An 11469-nucleotide genomic window follows, 5' to 3' on the forward strand; every position below is an offset into this window, starting at 1 on the left:
TAAGAAGCTCTGCCTCCAAATACAATTTGCGTGTTGGGTATCTGTACTTTCTTTTTAACATTACCTTTATGACAGACCGCTGAGCTCTTTCCACCTCTATTATTGTAGTCTTATCTGATCCTCCCCATACCGAAATACAATAGCAAATAACAGATTCACAGATGGCTTTGTAAATAGTTTTCAGCAGTGGAAGGTCTGCAGAATTGCGGAGGTGCTTCATTATATTAATGACTTTTCTCACTCTACCAGAAAGAACATGAATGTGGGGTTTAAAAGAGAGGTGTTGGTCCAGTATCACCCCCAAATACCTAACGTTGTCTACCCTACTCAATTCTGGGCACCGGCATGATACGGCTAGGTGGTTAAAAGGTCGAAGCTGTCCGCCGCATTTGTGGATTTGAAGTTTGGCAGCTAGTGGAGGTTTCGATGCTAAAGTTTTATGAAAACAGATGTAATTTGTTTTTTCAGCGTTTAGAGTTAAAAGATTACGAAGTAACCACTTAGCAACCTCGCTCATGCCCTCTTCCGCCATAAGATAAACATCATCCCAGGAATCCCCATGAAAAATTACGGCTGTGTCATCTGCGTAGCAGTATAGTTTGGCTTTTCCGATTGCAAGGGATGAAATGTCATTTAGGTACATCAAAAATAATGTTGGGCCCAGAATGCTACCTTGCGGCACGCCAAAAGTGATCTCCGTAATTGAGCTAGTAGTTTGTCCAATTTTTGTACACTGTTTTCGCTTTGATAAATAACTTTGAAACCACTTCAAAACTATTCCTCTGATTCCAAAAGACTCTAATTTATTTAGTAGGATAGGCACAGACACCGTGTCGAACGCTTTAGAAAGGTCCAGGAACACACCCAAGCACGATTTTCCACTATCCAAAAGAGAGGAAACAGACTTGACCATATCTCCCACGGCGTCTTCGGTTGATAAGCCACGTCTGAAACCATACTGTCGGTCATATAGTAGGTTGTGGGTCTCGAGAAAGTGTACCAAACGAACGTTAACTATCTTTTCCAGGATCTTGGAGAATGTTGGGAGCAATGATATTGGACGATAGTTTGAGGGGTCATTCTTTGAACCGCTTTTATGTATTGGAGAAACTGATGCAGTTTTCCATACCTCTGGGAAAACTCCCTCAGATAAACTGTTGTTATAGATGTGTAAGAGGGGGATCACAACATACTTGCTGAGTTTTTTAATAAGCCTGTTACTAACTTTATCCAAACCAGGGGCGCTACTTGTTGGGAGATGCTGTATTATTGAACTCAGTTCAAGCTCATCAGTTGGATTTAGAAATAAGGAAGCTACGGTAGAGGTGCGTGAGAGCGTTTTAGATGCTAATGAGCCCTCACTTTCTCCGGAGACATTAAGTATGTGGCCCGCCAGAGAGGCTCCTATGGAACAGAAAAAGGAGTTACAGTGATCTATGGAATCCTGTGGATTGTCACAAGTGGAAAGCAGCGGTGTGTTGTTAGTCTTAGGTTTATGTGCGTGACAGATATCCTTTATTGAATTCCAGAGTTTTTTAGGTTCATTTTTATTGCGGTTCAATTCATTTCTTTCGTACTCGTGTTTTAGGTTATGAAGAAGAGTATTACAAAAATTTCGATATCGTAAATATGTCAATTTCACTATGTCATTGTTAGGATATTTACGAGTTTTTGCGTGCAGAGCATCCCTATTTTTAATGCATTTCATCAGACCAGGAGTGATCCAAGGTCTAAAGTTGTATTTTGACCTTGGTATTCTTACTTCCTTGGTATGTTTGTCAATGGTGGATGTTATAATGGTCATGAATATATCTGCAGCTCTATCGACTGACTGTTCATTGGTGTCCGGAGACCAGTCAAGGTTTTCTATATCATTCACTACGGCATCATCGTCTACTTTAAGCAATACTCGTTTTAAGGGTCTGATGACTGCCAACCTTACCCCCAACATGACAAAGTCGTGATCGGTAACGGTGGCTTTGCAAACAATAGATTCAACGTCCGTTCCAGCTGTGACAAAAATGTGATCTATGCAAGACTTGCCATGAGTTGGTTTCGTAACTGCTGGAACCAGACCATGCTCTGCAGTCATACACAGATATTCAGATCGTCCCCTGATAGTTTTGTCTGATATAAGGTCAATGTTAATGTCTCCCGCCAGTATCACACGACGTTTTTTATCTAGAGTCTGCAATACACCACCAAGAGATGTCACGAAATCTGTCGGGTCGTTGAAGGATGGGGAGCGATAGACACCCACTACAGTTGGGTGGTTAGGGATATCCAAAGTTATACAATTACCTTGCTTGAAGGTGGGTTCGTACATTATTGCATCTAAGTCTGATCGGACGTATGCCACAACACCGCAGTTTTGATTGATAAAAACGCTTGATTTAAAAGAGGTGTACCCATCGAGCGCTCCAACAATTGTCCTATCACTTAACCGACATTCTGTAAGGATAATGACGTCAAAACTCAAATTTAACCTTTTCAACAATACTAGGAAACCATCAAAATTGCACTCAATGCTTCTAATATTAAAGGTGGCAATTTTTAACGGAAAGTCATTATTTAAAATTTGCTTGCATTCTTCAGCTGTTGCTAATTCGTGACATTTAATCTCGAAAACATTATCCATATTGTTCAAAGTCGTATCTACTGTTAATTGAGCCATCTGGATCGTGTATATTTAGAAAATAGATAACTTTTGATTAACGGTGTGATATAATTGATAAATTGCAGACTGTTCGGCATATCCAAGCTGTATTGTATACTAGGTGCAATAAACATGACTAAGTATGTTCTACTGTTTTTTAATTCTCTAGATTGAGTATTATAGATAGATGTAATTGGGCTTTCATATATACGTATATTAACATAAATATAATAGGTATACTTCATGCACATATTATGTATAAAATATATATTATAATCAGATAAATTTGAGAGTGTGTTGAGTTTTAAATTAAGTACATGCTTTGTTCCTAATGATAATGTGAATGAATAGAGGTATAAAAGTAAAGGTAAAAGAGAGCTAATTATGTATCTATATGCAGCTAGAATTCTAGGCTGTGTGGTTTTCACGCACTCCTCCTGCTTGGCTTTTTTTGACTTCATTAAAGCGTCGGTCGAGCTCTTCGTGAGATCCGATGCTGAGTGCTGGTGATCCATCAACTCTGCGCAGGTACAGGCGCCCGCCACTGACCCAGCAGTGTTTGTAGTAGCCAGTGGATTTGTTTCGCTCTCTAGCATCCCGAAATAACTGACGTGTGGCACGCGTCAAACGCTCATTAATGTATATTTGGTGAGCAGGACCTTCCATTTCTATGTCCGTTGTGGTAAGGTTCCTACGACTTTTCGCCGATTTTAAAAGGTTGTCTCGTTGAACCTTTCGGAGTAAGCGTACCACGACTGGTCTGGGGGACGGTCTTCCTATTTTCTGACCACCTAAGTCTTGCAGGCCGAGGCGGGGTCCAACTCGGTTAATCCCATCTATATCAGACTCTGATAGGTTGACTCCGATCTTTTTTGAAATGACAAGGACCGTATGAAGAAGGTTTTCATTCCGGGATTCTGGCAATCCAATAATTTCCAGTTCGTTTTTCAGTGCTGCTTGCTGAAAAGTGTTAGACTCAATTTTAAGCTCGCATATCGTGGCTTTTAATTCTGCTATTTCAGTATCTTTCTGGGTCTCTAGAACCTTTAGTCTCATGTCGGTAGAATCAATTTTTGCGTCAATCTTATCTAGGCGATCATTGTACATTTTCATTGATTTGAGAACTTCTGCGACACTCTCCGTAAGTTTACCCATCTCCTTCCTTAGTAAACGGATTTCATTTGAGTAGTCATCAAGTGGTAAGTCGACTTTAGACTTTGGTTTCGATTTTCTTTGTGTAATGTTCGAGGGTGCACTTCGTACAGGCGTAGCGCTGTTATCACCTCCTTTCTTTTTAGCGCAGATACAATCTTGGCATATCCATGTATTAGTATCTATCGGGGCGCTTTGACTTGTAGTGGTACAAGCTATATGATAGTGCTTGAAACAACCCTTCACGGTACATACAAGGAACTGTTGTTTGTCTTCGATTTTTTGTTGACAGGCCTCGCAATCCATGGTGAAACGTTAGCGAAAATAATATATTCCGCTTCCGATTAGGTATCAATGAATGAGACTTACGCTCTATCGCTTCCAAGACGAAGGTAACAGCTCCAGCTGTTACGTAGGTACGCGTACGCGCAACTCGCAGCTCGTTCGTAGGCAGTTAGCGCGGCAGGGATGGCCGAGCGGGGTAGAGCGCACGACGTCGTCGGCTGGTCTCGGCGCCCGTACCGTCGCCCGCGTCACTGGCCCGTGGACAGGTTTAGCAGCGCTGCGGTGACTCACCGCGCCGCGCTCCGCCGACAGCCGCGATAGATTTAACGGTTTTAAATTATGATTGAAATGTTTTTGCTCACAGCTCCAAAACGTGATGGTTTATTTAAATTTTGGTTTCACCACTCGATTGCTGGTATTGCAGGGATTCTAATAACTATATATTATATGCGGGTTATGAACTTTTTACTGCACTTTGTAATTTAATAAGATGGAGTAACTCAAGAAACAATACTGCCGCTTCCTCGCGCGCGGGGGGAATCCTCGGGGGAAAATTAATTTTCCGAGTACGTTGCTGTTATCGACATTGCCTGTCCCCACTCTAGCCGTCGGTAGGTATTCCAGCGGTAATGGATTTCCCGCCCCCTCCGTCGCTCGTTCTGCTATTTTTTGTAATGGCAATAAAAAAAACTCACAGTAGACTGGATCAATAGTAGGCAAGTGCCTATTGCCAGTTTATTTACCGTTTTATGAAGGTTTATGAATATGATCGTTGCCAATAGCTGTTGATCTTAATATTCTCTTTCTTTCGCCGGTTTTTGGGTTAAAATGTTAAAGTTTTCAATTTGAATGTAAGTATTAATGAACTATTTATCGGCCAATAATGATTCATATTAGACGTGGCATCTCACAAGGAGCGTCACAAGACCCTGTCGAGGAAGACAATCCTACCAAGCCCCATTTAAGTTTGCCAACAGAGCAGTCGACTCATTTTCGGTTTGGTAGTTTGTGGAACTCGTCTTAATTCTATCCTACTGATATTATAAACGCAAAATTGAGTAAGTATTAATATTTGTTACTCTTTCACGAATTTTCATGAAATTTTGGTATGCAGTAAGCTGAAACTCTAGAATAATACACAGGTGACTTTTCACTCTAGAATTTCCACGGGAAAACTTTTGAAGGCGAAGCGAAGGTCCCGAGCATTAGCTAGTCTGAAATACATACTTACAAATTAAAATGAATAATCTAGGAGGTTTTGGCTTATTCATATTTTTATGAAATCAAAACCTCCCCCATCCTGATATTCCTGCCACATCAAATGATTAACTTCCAATCTAACGGTCTTATTCATAAAAAAACCTTAAAGTAGGTTTACTGAGCTCAATAGTTACGGAACACATTAAGCCTATTTGAGGTTTCGTAAAAATCTCTATTCATAATAGTTCCGTAGACCTTCAATAACTATAATGATGCTAATAGATTTCACAGACCAAACATTTTGACATTTGCCCTATTAAGTTGCCGGTCCGACGAAACCATAAACAAAAATAGCGAAAACTTTCATTCATTTATCAATCTCTATTATCTATGTTAGCCACGGCGCGGCACTTAAAAAGTTTACGTTGGCTTAAAGGCGCAGTTGGCCAAGCCAAAACCCACAAAAAAAATAATTAAATTTTTACGTTACCATGGCAACTTATTTTCAGCAAATATTAACTCACAACAAATGTCAAATCGTCAATAAAGCAGAACAGCTGTTGACCGGCCGCCATGTTTTTGTACAAGAGGAGGTTTACGGAAGGTGTCTAGTAGGGTCCAGCCAACTTTAGCATATCAAGGTTTTACGAATCAGTTGGAGAGTTCTTTAGCGCTATTGATCGTTTATGAATAAAGTTTTTTTGACATTTGCTTATAGCAGGCCTATAGGTCTCCCGTAACTTTTTATGAATAAGACCGTAATAATCTACTGCCTAAGTACAAGTTAAAAGTTAAAAGCTTTGACTTTTTCTCAGCCGTTCCCCACCGTATCCGCTGGCAGTAAGTATTAGATAAGTGAGTGCTTAGTATAAAAACTGGCTACTTAGAGTTTCCGCTCTAATGTTTACACACCTTTGTGAGTCGGCACTGACAAAAACTTATTGATATTTTGCATGGGTGGCATAGCGGCAGATACAACACTGGTCTTGTACTGATAAGTTTTTTTGTCTCAACTTTTCCAGCAGATATACGAGTACTTTCAAGATAAGTTCGGAAGTAAGGTAGCCCTACAGATCTTACATTATAAGCTACATCAGTTTTTTTTTCATGAACGAAATAAGTTACGGTTAGCCAATTACAAGTATACTGTACAATATACAAAATGCCAACCTACTCGACATGAGTTACACCTATTTTTTTTTCTTTCAGCCCTTTCATATTAGGTAAATCATTAAATATGTGACATGCGTTATAAGCTTCGCTTGTTATAACTAGTGGTTGTATATTTATAAAAGCTCTTGACTTCTGAAGCAAATTTTATTGTTCTTTACTAAAAACTAATAATAGAACAATTTTGATCGCAGAAAGCTACATCGGAGGGTGCGCGCTGCGCGGGCGCCTGCACAGGCGCCGCTAGCGCCACCCCGCGCATAGCCTTGATCTCGCCGAAACGCATCACACGCAGCGCCCGGCTAGTGTGGAGATGGACTACGGATTTTGACCTTCTGAAAGTCATTAAGTAAGTAAGTTTTGACAGTATATTTTGATCAAAATGAGCTGTTATGAGTGGTACGGAACGGAGGTTTTGCGATAAACGCAAACAAACAATATAATCGTAATGGATACAAATGTGGATCCAGCTTTATAGACCTAGACTCTAGAGTCATATAATTGTACCTAGTACCTACACGTCCAGCGCACCCTGGGCAGCCAGCGGAGATTTGTAAAATTAGGGCAAAACACCCAGTAACTGACCACCTTAAGGGAGTTGTTCCAGTAATTTATCTGTAGCGGGCTCAATTCTTATCGCTTATTAAATCCGATTTTTGTTTTAGAAACTAGAATAACAGAGCTACATTCCTGAGTAAATAGCAAACATGTAGAAGTTACTCATTTTTTTATATATTTTTGCAAACAAAAAGTAGTGATTTTCCCAGTAACTGACCACTAAAATCTAGTAACTGACCACACTCGATGCCAGTAACTGACCACCAATTTAAAATGGTTTAAAAATGGAATTATGATTAAATCTTATTATTATTATTATTTTTGATTACTTCATGTAATAGTACCGATCCTCTGGTCTCTTTTAATGTGTGACACATCACTTTTGCTCAAGGTTTCTTAACTGAAAAGTGCATTAAATTAATTAATCAGATTAATGAATAATTTATATGTTATCTTATCCTAATAATCAACCATTTATTTATTAAAAACACAAGTTTATGCATTTTTGTTACATACTAAAAACAAAGGAATAAACACACATGCACATAGTGAACACGCATTTTAAATTTACAGCTTTCAGGGAGATTAAGTGGCCCCAATGTAGTACCTTCAGATAAGTCACAGAAAGGGCGATTTTGTTTGTCCGGAACAAGCCAGGATCAGTGGGACAGGCCCATGAAGCATTCATGGTGCCAGAAACGAGCATTTTCTTAAATATAAAGTAGCGAATCCAAGCGCTAAAGCTGGTCTTTTCCATATTCGGTATCAACTGATGAGAAGGAGGAATCGTGGCGGATTGTATTGTCGACCTGGGAAAACATAAATTCCCCGCCGGAAAAGTAGGCCCTTTCCCCGCCGGTCCTTTCAAGGATGTAGGACCAGAGACAGATGGTTTTCATTATTGCTGAAACCCCACTCAGAGACCTTCAGTGCGGCTAAAAGAGTCATTGAGGCTAGCCATTGTAATTGTGACTGAATCAGATATTGGGGGTTAGTTTTTCAGGATACAAAGATGGATGCCTTGACGAACGGGATTTCAATGACTTTGTTGAGGATTCAACTGGAATATTTAGGATGCTGTTGAAACGTGCTTTCGTAAGTAAGTATTTGGCCAAAGACAGGAGTAGTCATTTCTGCAAGGGGGACAGGGAATCTTTGCCTCGTTGAAGAGGCGTCACTGAAGCAGAACATCGCTGTACTTTCTGCATTTTCCGCTGCTGGACTAATGTGTCTGCCAATGATAGTATTGCGTTGCCAGTGGATTCCGGATAGTTGTGGTATCGGTTCCAAATGGTTGGTCGTGGTAACAACTTATAGAAGAATGCCCCATTTCTTGTGTGTCAATTTTACCGTTCTGTTTGAAATCCGCTGGCCGTTCATAATGCCATTGAAGGGCGTGTTGGTGCACCGGCTGAGGGTGCTAGCATTGTAGTGATGCTTTCTTTTTCCTATTTTGCTGAAGTGGCTTTGCCTGTCTTTGGAAAAATGTGGAGGCGCGTTTCGTCGGTAACGTATATTCGGGTTGGGTCATTAATAGCGTCATTGAGGTCTTGTTCGCCAAGTGCTTTTGTGCTCGGGGAACCAATTTCATCTGGTTTACAAGCGCTGGCATTGGTTAGGTACGCCTTCAGCTGTTCTGAAGATAGCATTTGAGTATCTTTTCATAGAGTGAGATGGTGAAAGCCATTTGTCTCCTGGTCTTGCATTCTTGAAGGGACTGCTCCAAGGATTATCTTTAAGAAAAAATGGTGACATCTGTCTTTATCCTGGAGAATCCACATTATTCTAGGCTGATAGTATGCTCCACTATTGTTTTTATCTTCCTCATCAGCTAATACCGAATCTGGAACAAACTTGGACTTTGTGTTTGAATTCTCTATATTTTAAAAGGTGCTTACATGTCACCCTGAATTATTTTGGAATGTCTTGTTGATCTTAGTTTGTCTCAGACAAGTGGAATTGCCTTTTCTATACTTTTTTTGCTATCTTGGCGCTTCTTCATCTCGCTGAAAGCTGTAAAAATATACCATATATAATAATACCAGTAACTGACCACCAATTTACCCAATAACTGACCACCTATGTCAGTAAATGGAAGGAGTGAAGATAGAATGCTCATATTTTGACACAAGAAAATGGCACATATGAGCTTTAATATTACGTTCTTATTTTGCCTAAATTCAGCTTCAACCAAAAATCCCAATAACCGACATAGGTGGTCAGTTATTGGAAAATCGCTGTTTTGTCGTCCAGTAACTGTCCACCCCATTAAAAACAATCAAACGGGAAATAACAAGCTGAAACTTATCAAAAACGTAATCTTTATAATTAAATCTATATGGTATAATTTTTACTTTCAATGATTTCAATTTTTTTCATGGTAAATTTTACGATCAAAAAATTTACTTACCTTAACAAATACGTTAGTCACAACTGCAATTTACTCGGTTCGCGCGCCAACTGAACTTTTTCGATCGCTCACTATCCATCTGTTGGCGGCTGGCAAAATCTTTTGTATCAGTAATGCTCTCAATGAACCACAAAATAGACTGGATGTTCACTAGATGGCCCTGCTTGGCTATATTTCTTATTTATTGGAGTTGAAGAGGAAGGTGGTCAGTTACTGGCACATGGTCAGTTACTGGGTGTTTTGCCCTACATAATAATAATTAAAACGGAGAATGCTTTTTCCTTGAGAACTTTTCACGACAAGCCTTGCAGGACAAGTACCTGCCGGAATTCTAACAAAAACGATAGGAACAAAAAAGAACTTACCAATACTACATAATATACTATGGCTATACGTTTCGTACATTTAAGAAAGAAGCTAAATCCGATTCCACACTAATCCACCCGACCCATCCATCAACCACTTGAGAATTGAAACTCAACACTTCTCGAGCATATCCTTGCGGTTCTCAAGCGATTAGCGGCGTTCGGCCTTTCATTTAGCCGAAAGGCCGAAAAGCCGAAACCCATACACACAATCCATAGGTAAGTACTTCCATCTGATGTTTGAACACCTTTATAATGCTCCGCTGTGCGAATATTTGCTGAGATGTAGGTAGAAATATATTGGCAAATATTGCTAAAAGACCCGTGTTTGTTCGTTCCAGTGGGAAACATGAAAGGTGCACAGTGCCTACTTAAACTATTAGAAATGGTAATTTGTAAATATTTTAGTTTAGATAGGTAGGTAAGTATATGGTATTAAAGTTATTTTAAATTTATCAAACAAAAGCTCTGAAATTGTACTTTTTAAATCTGTTCTGGTCAATATGTATGTGATGCTGATGATGATATTGCTTTTAACAACTGACAACATCCATATTATGTGACATGACCTCAGACAAGTAAATGACCTAAGTAAGTCTAGATATTATTTTAAAAAAGAACTGTCGAGAAAAGCATACGGTGCATTAATGCTATTACATATTATTAATGAAGGCACAAACAAAATCGATTAAATGATAATCATACTTGTTGAAGTTAATTAAATACAAATAGCTAAGTAGGCACATTCTTAATTACTTCTAATTCCCATTCTCACAGAATCCGTTATATTTACCAGAATATTGTAAATTGGTTTAAACAAAGACAAACTGTATACAGGGTGTTGCAAAATTGGTATACTAAGCCGAAACCTACATGAAACATACACGAAAAAAAATAATTCTTTTCCATAGTAAAAAGTCACGTGACCAACAAAGTTTATATGGAAAATGAATTTTTTTTTTCGCGAATTTTCAAATTCTGATTTCAGTTTCAGGCTTAGATATACCATGCTGCACATGTAGGTTTCGGCTTAGTGTACCCTTTTTGCAACACCCTGTAGAGTCAGCTGACATTGAGGGCCAGGCTTAATATAGTGGCTACAAGGAATTAGTTTGAAACAGCTTTCAGGCGATATTTGAGACAGGCCGATAGCCGTATGCAACATGGTTTAGAAAAATATATATAAGCATAAGTGGTTGTTAAAAAAGTAAGTAAGTAGGTTTACCTACTAACGCTTAGTAGTAAAAAAATACAAGTTCACAAATCATTTTATACGTGGATAGGTAAACCTATTATTATTTTTTTTCTATAAAAAAACAAGCTTTCACATATTCCAGAACTGGGTGTATTTTAATTAGGTATATTTGGAAAGGTTTCGCTGCACTCACTGTACTCAGTCCCATGATGTACTCTGTGCTGGTATCGAATTCCCGTGATACCCATCGATCACTAATGCTAAGTCCTTAATCGCAGATCAAATATTGGTCTAAAGCTTTCAACTTCAAACTCAGCGCCACCGAGCGGCGGCGGCGACGGGCGGTGGGAAAAATAAGTTTTTGTTACTTTTACAAGGGAAGGTTTAAGTTAAACAATAAGAATAGGGTGAGTCAAAAATTACTGGACCTGTGCCTGAAATAAAATGCTTTATAATTATTTAATTTTATCTTGATTAG

At 39.1% G+C, this 11469-nt stretch overlaps 1 protein-coding gene across 1 annotated transcript; it reads right to left on the reverse strand.

Moving 5' to 3' along the window:
- Positions 1-3064: 3064 nt before the first annotated feature.
- LOC125490639 lies at positions 3065-4114 on the reverse strand. The gene has a single exon (XM_048630485.1). It carries the CDS (start codon positions 4112-4114, stop codon positions 3065-3067), a length of 1050 nt encoding a protein of 349 aa, XP_048486442.1.
- Positions 4115-11469: the final 7355 nt, after the last annotated feature.

This window comes from Plutella xylostella, chromosome 26 (genome assembly GCF_932276165.1).
Source record: "Plutella xylostella chromosome 26, ilPluXylo3.1, whole genome shotgun sequence".
NCBI classification, from domain to species: domain Eukaryota; kingdom Metazoa; phylum Arthropoda; class Insecta; order Lepidoptera; family Plutellidae; genus Plutella; species Plutella xylostella.

Excerpts from the sequence above, each read along its gene's own strand:
- LOC125490639 (XM_048630485.1), bottom strand. The coding sequence starts at position 4,114 with ATGGATTGCGAGGCCTGTCAACAAAAAATCGAAGACAAACAACAGTTC.